Here is a 15160-nt window from a genome sequence, read left to right as displayed (position 1 = left end):
CCCCTACTTAAAATCCACCTGCCACTTGGAGAGGAAAGTAGTTGAGTAGTTGTAGTTGGATTACAACATGGCAGGTAAGCTCTATATTTATGTCTCCTGAGATGGTGGTCATATAGTGTCTGCATACATTCCATATGAACGCATGCTGTTTTGTTGACAATATATAAGTTATAACAACAGGTTACAGATGTTTTGATGATGACATTATTTCATGATGATGATTTGTCTTCTTGAGTCTTTCAATGCAAGGTCTTATGCCACCTACTAAGCAACCTACTTGCATACACAATGTTAAGATAATATTTACTTTGGCTCAAAGACAATTATTTTAAAGCATGCCATGATTGCAGTATGGATGGATAAAACATGGATGGATATCCAGCTGAGAACATTTAGCATTGACAGGCCATCCTACTCTGTTTGTAACCCATTTAAATGTCATATTTGAACAACTTAGTTGATTTCAATTATATTTACTATCATTGAATATGTCATTTTACTCATGCTGCTAACACTCCAACAGGCCGGCTGGATGTAGCACTATAATTCAGGACAACATAAGCAACACTGAAGCAACCATTTTGGTGACTGTGATTGAAGAAGCCCATGCTAAGGCATCCACTCCTGGATATTTGCTTAAAAAACAGACAACTGACATTTCACTAAAGCCAGTCCCTCATGTCTTTGAAAAGTGGATCAGCATGTGGAGTCTTTGAAAAAGGCTACATCCACATGGTTAGTCATACTGTGCTCTATGCTGGAAGCTCTGAATGCAACAGAAAATAACGGCCTCTTTCTTTCTCCCCCACAGGGTTCTATTCTAGTGAGAAGATGACAGGCCTGTTCGCCTATGAAAGCTCCGATTTGGACTGGTGTGAGGATAACTACAGGCACTCTGAAAACATAGTGGAGTACTTCAACACTGTAAGTGTACATGATTTATTTCTTACAATATCCAGCTGAGAAATGTACCTTTCTGAAACTACATTGCAACTCACTTGTCTGCTGTACTCTTGTATTGTATCTGTTGTGGACCATCCTGTATGACAACAATGATGATAGATGTAGTGGACAGGTGCATCACACACTACATTACATTGTGAATCCTTATTTTAGAACAGTCCTTTCTGTTTCTCCAGATGAGCAGCCTGTTCTTCTTCGTGATCTCCCCCATCATGCTGTACCTGCTGCACCCCTACGCCAGGGAGAGGAACCTAGCGGTACACCTGGTCTGGACCATGATGATCTTTGTGGGTGTGTCTTCACTCTCCTTTCCAAACAGCAGGCCAACCTTCATTCAGTTATAACTCCACTTCAAGGGTGGCCTCATCAGGGTGCTTTCAGTTCATTCAGAATTCAATAATAGCTCTTAACCTCTTCCCAATTGATACTGGGTAGGGGCTGGGGGCCATTTAGGAACGGGGCATTAACATGTGTCCCCTCCCTACAGGTCTCTTCTCTGCCTACTTCCACATGACCCTGAGCTTCATGGGCCAGATGCTGGATGAGCTGTCCATCCTGTGGGTCCTGGGGCTCTGCTATGGTCTCTGGTTTCCACGGAGGCTCTTCCCCTCCTTCATCAAGGACAGGTTGGTCACCATTGCTCCTGGTCGAGGCTTCTGCAGACAAAATGTTGTCTTTGAATATTGGAAGTAGGGTACCGTGTGCTGCCTTCCTGTCTCTATTTAATGCAACCATTGAGCAGCATCCACCTGTGTTTAGATCTCCCTGCTACAGGATCATGCGGCTGTTCTTTCTGTATGGACCAAACGGCAGTACGTACTGTAGGCTTTTAATAAGGCAGGAGACAATGACAGGATCTTTTTACAGGGCACGCTAGGTTGAAACAGAAGCCATATTAAGCCAGGAGCCGGACAACCAGGCCAGGAGCAGCCTGCAGTGTGCTATATTCACCAGCCAGTGGGAGAGAGGGGCTCCCTGGCATTCTGAATGACTCTCCCATTAACACTGTTAAGACAGTGTGAAGATAATCCCAATTTAACTATAAAACTAGCCCCTAGTTCAATAGTCCCCATTTATTTACCTTCCAGTGTTTTCTGTGCTGCCGTGTGATACCTGTCAACTGTCTTCAAGTTAATGTTATGTCTCCTACCCACCCCTAACCCTCTCTCTCTCGCCCCCTGCAGGACAACTTTTTCCCGGCTGGTCATGATGATAACTGTTGTCACCACCCTATGCTCCTTTGTCAAACCCACTGCCAATGCCTACCTCCTCAACTGCTTTGCCCTCCACATCATCTACTCATTGGGTCTGGAGATGAGGATGTAAGGCAATAACTCCCATTATTGCACTGTACATTACTGTCTATCACTCCACTGTCTGATAACTGCTATCAAATAACTGCTTTCTGTCTCTCTGTCTTTCCCTTTATTTTCCTCACACACAGCTGTACTGACCCGAAGGTGCTGCGGTTATGCTGGTCTGCTGTTGGCCTGTGGGTGCTGGCCATCTCCTGCTGGATCAGTGATCGTTTCGGATGCAGCTTCTGGCAAAAGCTTAATTTCTGTTACCTGCATGGCATCTGGTAAGAGTAGGGGAGACAACAACAATGATGTTAATAGAAGTTAGATGGAACAATTTTATTTTTGATTTTGTGAATCACAAACAAACCATGTATAACTGACATGTGTCTATTCACTCTCTAGGCACATTCTGATTGTGATGGCTGTAGCCTACGCAAGCACCCTGATAGCCTACCTGGATGCCAACTATGAGATACCCTCCTCCCTGCCAAGCCTTCAGTACTGGCCCAATGACAACTGGGTCCTGGGGTTGCCTTACATTGTTCTGAAAGGAACCACCAAGACTCAGAAAATATTCTAAAGAACATTCAACTTCTGCAAGAGATAACTTGAAGGCTTTGGTGATGAAATGTGGTCTATAGTGCCATGCAGAGAAAGTGTAAAATGCAGTGCCTTTCTTTGTACTTAGCAGTGACTCAGTTTGAGAAATGGCTGCAATCCAGTGGTTTGCTTCTAATTTTATATGATAATAGAATCAATGCCACTCAGGTCATTAATGTGTGTATGTTTGTATGCATTTTGTGTGAATTTTGATAAATTCACCCATCTGTTATTTGCATTCATACAAATGTAGGATCTTAATTTGATCAATATTGTTTTTTGCTGAGATTTTCCTGCATTGCAGGAAATGCAGATGAGCTTCTTGGTTCACATAAATTCACTGAAAACCAACGGTTATATTAACAGTATTTTGATTTTCATGTAGCATACTTTTGGCCAGCATAATAGCCTAACCACCGATCAAGCAACATTATGGACTAAACGTTAAAATCCTATTACTGCAGGATTATTTTGCTGTTACAATATAGGTCAAATTAAGATCCTACATCTGTATGTGCAAGGATATTCTCTGCACATGGTGATTGTAAAAAAAAAACATGTTTTTATATTTAGCTGTGTTTTGGTATGATTACATGCTTGTCTTTATAGTGACGAGTACTGAGATACTTTCAACAAAAAAGACAGCTTTGTTTAAATGTGGGGCTGAATCACAACCACATTTCAGGGGGCTTGTAGAGTTTGTTTACATAACCTACACCCTTTTCAGGGATAAATATCACATTGTGTGTGAACTGAACTAAACTAAGTCATTTTATAACATACATGTATTAATTTAATCTCTCTCAGGTTTTTCAAATAGTATTACAATGTTATTACAGAAACTGTTAGGAACATGTCAAGTTTTGTTATGTGTGGGGTTCTACCTCTATGAGAGCAATTACATTTTTATATGAATAAGATTAACAGTTTGTGCATTACTGAAATAAATGCACTGACGAATTTGAGACATTTAACAGAATGTAGTTCTCTCTTTTGATTGAAAAAAAGAAAAGTTCCTATGAACAACGTGCAGGGTAGCCTAGTGGTTAGAGCATTGGACTAGTAACCGAAAGGTTGCAAAAAAATGACTTGTGTCATGCACAAAGTAGATGTCCTAACTGACTTGCCAAAACTATAGTTTGTTTACAAGAATTTTGTGGCGTGGTTGAAAAACAAGTTTTAATGACTCCAACCTAAGTGTATGTAAACTTACAACATCAACTGTATATATATATTTTTTATCTACCTATTTTTACTGCTGTGTTTTGTATTAGAATCCTTACTAAAATAACACATATTTGGAAACCCACCAGAACTCCCTCCTAAAGATGTTAAATAATTTGGTACATTGTACACATGTTTTCAAATTCCTATCTGGTCTGACACAAAGAAATTGGCATGAACATGATATTCATAAACTGTCAGAGGCAACAGTGACATCTCGTGTACAGACTAACCATTGGGCAAAAACTGGTTGAATTAACATTGTTTCCACATGATGTTGAATCAATGTGGAAACTGATTGGTTTTGCAAAAAGTAATCCATGTAAGGGCATTTTGTACTTTTTTTTTTTTACCCAACTGTTAACCTAGATCCAATGGCATAGTGACATTTTGTGTTGATTTCAAGTTGAATTCATGTTAGTTGACAACTCAACCGAATGTAAATCTAAACTAGACGTTAAACTGATGTCTGTGTCCAGTGGGTACAGTATTTCTAAAATGTTATTTTGTAAGCTCTGTAAAGTTGTAAATATGTAACAACCATTGACTTACATATGGCTAACAACAACCCCTATGAATGAGCTACACTGAGTGTACAAAACATTAGGAACACCTTCCTAATTTTGCATTGCACCACCTTTCGACCTCAGAACAGCCTAAATTCGTCGGGGCATGGATTCTTCAAGGTGTCAAAAGCGATCCACAGGGATGCTGAACCATGTTGACTCCAATGCTTCCCACAGTTGTGTCAAGTTGGCTGGATGCCCTTAGGGTGGTGGACCATTATGGATACACACGGGAAAGCGTTGCAGTTCTTGACACACTCAACTTAAAGGCACTTAAATACTATGTCTTGCCCATTCACCCTTTGAATGGCACACATAGACAATCCATGTCTCAATTGTCTCAAGGCTTAAAAATCCTTCTTTAACCTGTATCCTCCCCTTTATCTACACTGATTAACGTGGATTTAACAGGTGACATCAATAACGGATCATAGCTTTCACCTGGATTCACCTTGTCAGTCTGTCATGGAAGAGCAGGTGTTAATAATGTTTTGTACACTTAGTGTATACACAGTATGTGTGTGTGTGTGTGTTTGTACATGTTATACAATTCTATTGATAAACCCCTTTCAGTGATGACTCAATCAAACATGGTAACCACTTCAATCGTTGGAGACGCAAAACAGTGATTGACTAAATTATAACATTTATATGTCTCTGACAGCCAGATGGGAGTTTCATAAAGACTGATCCATGCCTCAAAGACTGGATCAGTGTGAGTGACACAGAGAGGCCAGGGCTGATAGAAAGCTCTGACCCTCTGTCCATCAGCAGTGGCCTGGTCATCACACATCAAAGTGTCCCCCGCTACAGGCCCACTGCGGAGTGCCTCTAGGCCCTGTGTCCCTGTGAAGCTGTGGACGTCTTCTATTAGGAGCTATGCAGCTCTCTATTCAGATTAACCATTGGAAATAGAGCCAGTACACCACCACATTTGAAGCACTAGAGAAAGAAGATTGAGTCTGTCTTTTGTAATCTTTGCATCACACTCTGCTTAAAGAAATGCAGCTCGGCTCAAGTCAAGGTGTCAGAGTTTGGGATGGACGCCTACTCAATCTGTGGCAGGTGGGATCTCACTGTTGTTTTTATTCAGCACTTGTTCTTGAACGTAAAGCAGTGGAAGTTCAAATCAAATCAAATTGTATTTGTCACATACACATGGTTAGCAGATGTTAATGCGAGTGTAGCGAAATGCTTGTGCTTCTAGTTCCGACCATGCAGTAATATCTAACAAGTAATCTAACAATTTCACAACACTACCTTATACACATAAAGATGGCAAGATGCAGTAGATGGTATAGAGTACAGTATATACATATGAGATGAGTAATGTAGGATATGTAAACATTATATAAGGTGGCACAGTTTAAAGTGGCTAGTGATACATTTATTACGTCCAATTTTTAATAATTAAAGTGGCTAGAGATGAGTTGGCAGCAGCCACTCAATGTTAGTGATGGCTGTTTAACAGTCTGATGGCCTTGAGATAGATGCTGTTTTTCAGTCTTTCGGATGATAGCGGGGTGAACAGGCAGTGGCTCGGGTGGTTGCTGTCTTTGATGATCTTTCTGGCATTTCTGTGACATCGGGTGGTGTAGGTGTCCTGGAGGGCAGGTAGTTTGCCCCCGGTGATGTGTTGTGCAGACCTCAATACCCTCTGGAGAGCCTTACGGTTGTGGGCGGAGCAGTTGCCGTACCAGACAGACGGTGATATAGCCCGACAGGATGCTCTCGATTGTGCATCTAAAGTTATTATGGTATCAAACCAAACAGACATATTTGGGTGTTCTGATATAGGCCTATATGCAATATCATGTGGGCCTATGTAATGCTATGCTATGCAATACTCAGTATTACCTAGAAGCAAATCAAATTTGTTTTTAAATGTCATCCATTACTAGAAATCAATGTCCTTCATTTCTACGATCAATGTCAATGTCACCAATGAGTGTTATGTATTGCAATTTACGTTATGATTATAATTTATGATTATGTTTCAGTTTCAATAATGTTCCTCATATATCCCAAATTGGCATGCATCTACCTAGGTACTTGCAATTGGGGACAAGAACTCCTTTGGCAATATGATTTTCGTTTGTGATTCAATAGACTGTTTTATGCTAAATTAACGTCAGTTTTATGAGATATTCAAACATTTGATATATATTTTTTTTATCTGTGAATATATCAGATCACTGCTTTTACATTGATTTATCCAATGTGCCTTTCACATCTGGATCCACTTCCTTATTGCTTTATTTATTAAGACAAGCTCCCTGTCCAACCTGGACTCAGAGGTAGACGTAATATAGTAAACGAAAATCAGGGACACTCAAATTAGTATGATACAATGTTATGTTTCGTTTGGTATGTATTCATTTGTGGATGTCCATCATCTATTTCGTATGATATGTTACTAATTACAATTCCTATGATATTGTACGAATTGCAATTCATACAATATGTTCTGAATTTGCAATACATTTGATATGCGGTGCAGTCTGCCCAGTCCTTTACCGGGGAAAACTACCTTAGTATCTTAGTCACTTAATGTTTACATATCTGCATTACTCATCTCATGTGTATATACTGTATACTTTTTAAAATGTAAATTGTTTTTTTTACCCCCTTTTTTCACCCCAATTTTGTAGTATCCAATTGTTTTTAGTAGTTACTATCTTGTCTCATCGCTACAACTCCCGAAGGTCGAGAGTCATGCGTCCTCCGAAACACAACCCAAACAAGCCGCACTGCTTCTTAACACAGCGCGCATCCAACCCGGAAGCCAGCCGCACCAATGTGTCGGAGGAAACACCGTGCCCCTAGCGACCTGGTCAGCGTGCACTGCGTCCGGCCCGCCATGTTCTGTAATTTGTTAGATATTACTGCAATGTTGGAGCTAGAAGCACAAGCATTTCGCTACACCCGCAATGACATCTACTAATCATGTGTATGTGACCAATAAAATTTGATTTGATGTTACAAATTCCAATTTGCTGTGGCTAACGTTAACGTTAGCTGGGTGGCTAACATTAGCTAGGCTATGGGTTAGGGGTTAAGGTTAGGAGTTAGGCTAATGTTATGGTTAGGGGAAGGGTTAACTAACATGCTAAGTAGTTGCAAAGTAGCTAAAACGTAGTAGGCCTAAGTATTGCAAAGTTGCTAATTAGCTAAAATGATAAAGTTGTCCTTTGGGTTGTTAGACATTCGCATTATACACCCACCCCGACCAGCCATTCTCCTTTTGTTTTTAATTTACTATGCTACGTCTAGTATATGAGACCAGCCTTCCCTGTCACTCCTAGACGATACAGAAAATACTTGGAATGTACTTGTCGCTCGTGAGAAGTCCCACCTTTGAAGTGCTATGGTTGGTTCAATACAAACGACTTAAACTTTTGCCTATCTGATTGGATAAGAAAGCTTTCTGTTTTGGTTGCTTGCCAGCAGCCGTCTGGAAGGGGAGGGGTGCTGTCTGGCTTCCGGTTTTAGGCTGAATTTGACACACAATGAGGTGCAGGGAACAACCTATCGCGAAACGCCGCTGTAAATAAATAGAACAATCACTGAAGCCACAGAATCATGGAGAATCAGGTAAAGTGACTTTTATGTCCCCTCGTGAATCCTGAAATTTTAACCGAAAGAATGCTAGAAGGCTGCGCCCGGGACAGAAATTAATGCCTGGTGCTCAAAAAAAATCCTGCTAATCGAACTCATAGTTGGCTCACGCGCTTTGCTAGCTAGCCACACTCGCATACATCTTTATTTGACATAGCGAGCTGGCTAACGTTAGCCTCACTCAGCATTGCTAGCTAGCCACACAATCAGACGGGCATACAAAGGGATTTCTTGCTTGCTTGTGTATTATGGTATAATATATTGTGAAAGTAAGACATACTCACTCCTTACCCGGTTCGTAACCTAATTTAGCTCGAGCTACTTACTACCTGTTAGGGACGCTCTCGCGGCCCTTCGCTACAAGGCACCGGTGGAAAGGATTGATCTTTCCAGGTCTGGGTGGAGGGGTGTGTATCTAGCGGCGAGGAATTGAAAAGCGGGAATCACATCACCAGCTTAAAGGCAAAGATTATGCAAAAATGAAGATATTTGAAAATCGTAGATACAGATTGCGTGTGTAACAGCTAGCTGTATACTGTGGTTGGTTGGGTGAAAACATGAAAGAACGACCATGAACTATGTCCACATCGTTGTCCATTGACAGACCCTAGCAGTCCATCTTATTTTTTTCAAAATATCATGTCAGTAGTTCCGCTGTTACTCTAGGTAGGAGTTTGAAAACATGCTGATCATGAGAATGCAAACTCTTATTTCCATATCAAAGTCAGTGACTCATGGCATGAACTTGTGGGAACATGTCACTGTCCGGTGTTACCCCTTTGAAGAATGGAATTCCGTGACAAGGACTCATATTTTTAGCCTGATTACCCATAGTGGCAAAAGAAAAATATAAAACTATCCATCAACAATCATGAAACATCCAAGAAGATAGTCATTGTATTTTTGTGCATTTCAAGTTGTCTGAAATCTAGACTACAATTATTTGGTTTTGCTAAAACTGCCCTCTGGCTACATTAATTATTTCAGGAAATGTTGTTGTGCATCATAAAGTCTGTGTTCTGTCATTGTACGATTTGTGCAATTATCAAAATCACAGTTAAATTCACAATAATACACCAGAGATGGTCATGTTCAAACCAGATAGTGGTGGGATAGTTGCATGCTTTGTAATTGGAGTAGACTAGAGTAAGATCTCTGTAAGGGCTGTGGTGTCTGGTGGGGCCTGTCCACCCATACAGAGCTCAAAGTTCTGCAGGTGTGTCTGTTCTGTTGATGGAGTAGTCTGTTTTCATTGTCTGTGTGCCTCATCAAAGGAGACTTTAAGATTATTTTTCCTTTGTCATGTTATTTTCATGGCACGTGGGGATTCATTGTTGTAAGAGCCTGCTTGTCTGCCAAGGAGTTCATTTCCTAGGGGGGTTCACTTGCCACAGTGATGGCGGCTGAATGTTTTTTGTTATCTTGTTCTTGCTGGGAAGTGGGAAGTAAACCAAATTAAATTATGGAATGTCATTCTGCATCTGTGATTTCTTTTGTTATGAATCTAGAATCTTTATTGCATAAGCATCAGGGTAACGGTGCTCTTGTCTTTTTCCTTGAGTCTTTGTCAATGTCAACCATCTCAGACCTATTTTGTTATGATCTCTGATCTGTGAGGGTCAGTGTCTGAATTGCGGGTTGTCTCTTAGCTGTATTTGGTGATGGCCAGTGATCCTGGGGAGCTGGTTGGTTGATGTGGAGGGGCTCCATGGCTGCTGCACTGACCCAGGGTGTGGTAGTGTCTGGAGTTAAAGGGCATTACCGCCACAGAATGGCTGGGCGAGACGCCAGGGAGGGGGTGTGTGAGGCTGAGAGTGCCAGACCAGCTCATCTCAATCCTGTCCCCTAATCTCTCCACTGAGTCACAGCTCATGGGCACTGTGGAAAGAAGGGGCCAAATCCCCACATTCTTCAGGCATGGACATAAAGTGCCTTTTCTGTGTGTGTGTGTGTCCCCACAATTCCTTTTTTAGTAGCTGTCCTGGTCACTGCAGCATGTAGTCTGTCATCTCAGAACAACAAACTTTTTGAAATTGTAGTATAGAATTATTTTCCTTTTCTTGAAAGTCCAATGCAGCTGTTTTTACTCTGTCATATAATTTGTGGGTAACAGTTAAGTAACTTACTGTGATAAATAAAATGGTCAGAAAGAAACAACCTGTGATGAATTTTAGATGCGATAACCAAGATGGCGTAGCAGTCAGACATCTTTTGTCCTCGTCTTGTGACCCGTGTACGTCTTTTTTTTATATCTTTGCAAATATTTTTCTTAACCTCAACTTCAACATACTCTCCTGCAATCTGCCTCAACCAATGTGGTATGGATCTGCTATTTTCCTTACTTTTGAACCGGAACCCCCAACAGTAGCTAGCCAGTTTAACTAGCTAGTAGTCAGCTAGCCACTGCTAGCAGTCATCAGCTACCATTAGCCGGATAACTCTCGCCAGTCTGCACAGCGCAACTCAAACCAGAGCAAATCTGACTTATTTTTTTCCATATCACTGGATTCCTACCACAAGCTCTGAACCTTTTCACCTGGACCATCGCAGCTAGCTAGCTGCTATCTGAGTGGCCACTCTTGGTTAACGTCTCTCTCGTCCTCTGGTGATGTAGAGGTTAATCCAGGCCCTGCAGTGCCTAGCTCCATTCCCCAGGCGCTCTCATTTGTTGACTTCTGTAACGGTAGAAGCCTTGGTGTCATGCATGTTAACATTAGGGGCCTCCTCGCTAAGTTTGTTTTATTCATTGCCTTGGCACCCTCTGCCAACCCGGATGTCCTAGCCGTGTCTGAATCCTGGCTTAGGAAGACCACCAGAAATCCTGAAATTTCCATCCCTAACTATAACATTTTCCGACAAGATAGAACGGCCAAAGGGGGCGGTGTTGCAATCTACTGCAGAGAGAGCCTGCAGAGCTCTGTCATACTATCCATGTCAGTGCCCAAACAATTTTGAGCTTGTACTTTTTTTAAATCCACCTTTCCAGAAACAAGTCTCTCACCGTTGCCACTTGCTATAGACCACCTTCTGCACCCATCTGTGCCCTGGACACCATATGTGAACTGATTGCCCCCCATCTAACAGCTCAAGCATGCTTAACACCCCGGCCATCCTACAATCTAAACTTGATGCCCTCAATCTCACAGAAATTATCAATGAACCTACCAAGTACAACCCAAATTCGTAAACACGGGCATCCTCATGGATATCATCCTGACCAACCTGCTCTCCAAATACACCGCTGCTGTCTTCAACCAGGATCTCACAGATAACTGCCTCATTGTCTGCGTCCGTAATGGGTCTGCGGTCAAACGACCACCCCTCATCACTGTCAACCGCTCCCTAAAACACTTTAGTGAGCGAGCAGGCCTTTCTAATCGACCTGGCCCGGGTATCCTGGAAGGATATTCACCTCATTCCGTCAGAGGACACCTGGTTATTCTTTAAAAGTGCTTTCCTCACCATCTTAAATAAACATGCCCCATTCAAAAAAAATTAGAACCAGGAGCAGATATAGCCCTTGGTTCACTCCAGACCTGACTGCCCTTGACCAGTACAAAAACATCCGGTGGCATACTGCATTAGCATCGAATAGCCCCTGTGATATGCAACTTTTCAGGGACGTTAGGAACCAATATACACAGGCAGTTAGGAAAGCAAAGGCCTGCTTTTTCAAATAAGAAATTTGCATCCTGTAGCACATACTCCAAAGTTTTGGGACACTAAAGTCCATGGAGAATAAGAGCACCTCCTCCCAGCTGCCCACTGCACTGAGGCTAGGAAACACTGTCACCGGCGATAAATCCGCGATAATTGAGAATTTCAAATCAGCCGGCCTACAAAATCTGGACCCTCTCTTAATAACATTGTCCGCCGCCATTGTTGTAACCCCTATTACTAGTCTGATCAACCGCTCTTTCGTATCGTCTGAGATCCCCAAAGATTGGAAAGCTGCCGCGGTCATCATCCCCCTCTCTTCACTCTAGACCCAAACTGCTACAGACTATCTTTCCTACCCTGCCTTTCTATGGTCTTCGAAAGCCAAGCTAACAAACAGATCACCGAACATTTCGAATCCCACCGTACCTTCTCTGCTATGCAATCTGGTTTCCGAGCTGGTCATGGGTGCACCTCAGCCTCAAGGTCCTTAAACTATATCATAACCGCCATCGATAAGAGACATTACTGTGCAGCTGTATTCATCGACCTGGCCAAGGTTTTCGACACTGGCAATCACCACATTCTTTTTGGCAGACTCAACAGCCTTGGTTCCTCAAATGACTGCCTCGCCTGGTTCACCAAATACTTCTCTGATAGAGTTCAGTGTGTCAAATCGGAGGGCCTGTTGTCCTGACCTCTGGCAGTCTCTATGGGGGTGCCACAGGGTTCAATCATCAGGCCAACTCTTTTTTTCTGTATACATCAATGATGTCGCTCTTGCTGCTGGTGATGTTTTGATCCACCTCTACGTAGACAACACCATTCTTTATACTTCTGGACCTTCTTTGGACACTGTTAAAACCTACCCATCCCGGATCTGGAAGTGTTGTCATCAACTGACACTAATTAGCATAACGCAACGGACATTAATATTACTAGAAAATATTCATGAAATCACAAGTGAAATATATTGAAACACAGCTTAGCATTTTGTTAATCACCCTGTCATCTCAGATTTTGAAAATATGCTTTACAGCCAAAGCAAGACAACCATTTGTGTAAGTTTATCAATAGCCTAGCATTATGCCAAGGCTAGCAGCAGGCAACCTGGTCACGAAAATCAGAAAAGCAATCAAATTAAATTGTTTACCTTTGAGCTTCGGATGTTTTCACTCACGAGACTCCCAGTTAGACAGCAAATGTTCCTTTTTTCGAAAAATATTATTTTTGTAGCCGAAATAAGTTCTTCACGTTTGGCTGAGAATTCGACTGGAAATTGCGGTCACGACAACGGCGAAAAATATTCCAAATTAGCTCCATAATATCGACAGAAACATGGCAAATGTTGTTTATACTCAAACCTCAAGGTGTTTTTCAAATATCTATTTGATAATATATCAACTGGGACAGGTGGCTTCTTAGTAGGAAAGAGAGAAACAATGGCCACATTTGTCTCTTACGCACAAAACACTCTGAGAGACTCCAGCTGACCACTGACGCAATGTTGACGTTCAGGCTCATTTTTCAAAATAAAAGCCTGGAACTATGTATTGTGACACTAGACACATTAGGGAAGCCATTGAAAAAGGAATCTGGTTGATATCTCATTCACTGCTCAATAGGAACGCAGAGCGTTCTAAATAAGAGTCCCTTCCTGATTAGATTTTTCTCAGGCTTTCGCTTGCAATATCAGTTCTGTTATACTCACAGACAATATTTTTACAGTTTTGGAAACTTTAGTGTTTTCTATCCTAAGCTGTCAATTATATGCATATTCTAGCATCTTGTCCTGACAAAATAGTTTTACTTGCATTTAAGCTAAGTGTATGCTCTTCAACCGATCGCTGCCCACACCTGCCCGCCCGTCCAGCATCACTACTCTGGACGGTTCTGACTTAGAATTTGTGGACAACTACAAATACCCAGGTGTCTGGCTAGACTGTAAACTCCCCTTCGACTCGCATTAAGCATCTCCAATCCAAACTTAAATTTAGAATCGGCTTCCTATTCCGCAACAAAGCATCCTTCACTCATGCTGCCAAACATACCCTCGTAAAACTGACTATCCTACCGATCCTTCACTTCGGCGAAGTCAGAGCAGATCACTGCACCTGTACATAGCCCATCTGTAATGTACAAAATAGCCCCCAACGCTCTACTCAGACTGCATCCAGTTTGCTATCACAGTGTCATCCGTTTTGTCACCAAAGCCCCATGTACTACTCACCATTGCAACCTGTATGCTCTCGTTGGCTGGCCCTCGCATCATATTCGTCGCCAAACCCACTGGCTCCAGGTCATCTATAAGTCTTTGCTCGCTGGTCACCATCGCAGCACCCACCCGTAGCACGCACTCCAGCAGGTATATTTCACTAGTCACCCCCAAAGTCAATTCCTCCTTCGGCCGCCTTTCCTTCCAGTTCTCTGCTGCCAATGACTGGAACAAACTGCAAAAATCACTGAACCTGGAGACTCATATCTCCCTCACTAGCTTTAAGCACCAGAGCAGCTCACAGATAACTGCACCTAGCCCATCTGTAAATAGCTCATCCAACTAACTCATCCCCATACTGTTATTTTATTTATTTTTCTCCTTTGCACCCCAGTATCTCTACTTGCACACTCATCGTCTGCACATGTATCACTCCAGTGTTTAATTGCTATATTGTAATTATTTCAACTATGTTTATGCCTTACCTCTGTTATCCTACCCTTTTAATGTTTTTTTAGTTTTTTTTTACCTTTATTTAACTAGTTAAGAACAAATTCTTATTTTCAATGACGGCCTAGGAACAGGGAACTGTTCAGGGGCAGAATGACAGATTTGTACCTTGTCAGCTCGGGGGTTTGAACTTGCAACCTTCCGGTTACTAGTCCAACGCTCTAACCGCTATGCTACCCTGCCACCTCATTTGCACACACTGTATATAGACTTTTATCTATTGTATTATTGACCGTATGTTTGTTTGTTCTATTTGTAACTCTGTTTGTGTTGCACTGATTTGCTTTATCTTGTCCAGGTCGCAGTTGTAAATGAGAACTTTTTCTCAACTAGCCTACCTGGTTAAATAAAGGTGAAATAAATAAAAATAAAGATGCCAAGCCTACTGATTTAAAAAAAAAAAAAACGTTTTTCTTTGCTACACTGCCTTCAGAAAGTATTCCTTCCTCTTGACGTATTCCACATTTTGTTGTTACAGCCTGAATTCAAAATTGATAAACATTTCC

General features: G+C 41.8%; 2 protein-coding genes and 1 long non-coding RNA gene across 4 annotated transcripts in view; 2 read left to right on the top strand and 1 right to left on the bottom strand.

Moving 5' to 3' along the window:
- On the top strand, window positions 1–4849 carry acer1 (alkaline ceramidase 1). Its single transcript, XM_021603957.2, has 7 exons — window positions 1–74; window positions 812–924; window positions 1140–1254; window positions 1451–1589; window positions 2148–2285; window positions 2408–2545; window positions 2667–4849. The coding sequence occupies exons 1-7, from the start codon at window positions 68–70 to the stop codon at window positions 2842–2844; spliced, it is 828 nt and encodes a 275-aa protein (XP_021459632.1). The 5' UTR covers window positions 1–67; the 3' UTR covers window positions 2845–4849.
- Window positions 881–8689, bottom strand: LOC118964639. The gene is made up of 3 exons (XR_005051834.1): window positions 8599–8689; window positions 2418–2542; window positions 881–1619 (listed from the first exon to the last, which is right to left on the bottom strand). It is a non-coding gene; the product is annotated as an uncharacterized LOC118964639 (long non-coding RNA).
- Window positions 8091–15160, top strand: part of mllt1a (MLLT1 super elongation complex subunit a) — a 27642-nt gene continuing 20572 nt past the window's right edge. For both annotated transcript variants that reach the window (XM_021603956.2, XM_021603955.2), the window contains exon 1: window positions 8091–8248. In XM_021603956.2, coding sequence (XP_021459631.1) covers window positions 8237–8248 — 12 coding nt within the window. In that variant the 5' untranslated portion in view covers window positions 8091–8236. The remainder of the gene's footprint in view (window positions 8249–15160) is intronic.

The sequence above is a fragment of the Oncorhynchus mykiss genome, chromosome 5 (assembly GCF_013265735.2).
Source record: "Oncorhynchus mykiss isolate Arlee chromosome 5, USDA_OmykA_1.1, whole genome shotgun sequence".
NCBI lineage: Eukaryota > Metazoa > Chordata > Actinopteri > Salmoniformes > Salmonidae > Oncorhynchus > Oncorhynchus mykiss.
This window is presented reverse-complemented; position numbering and strand designations above follow the sequence as displayed.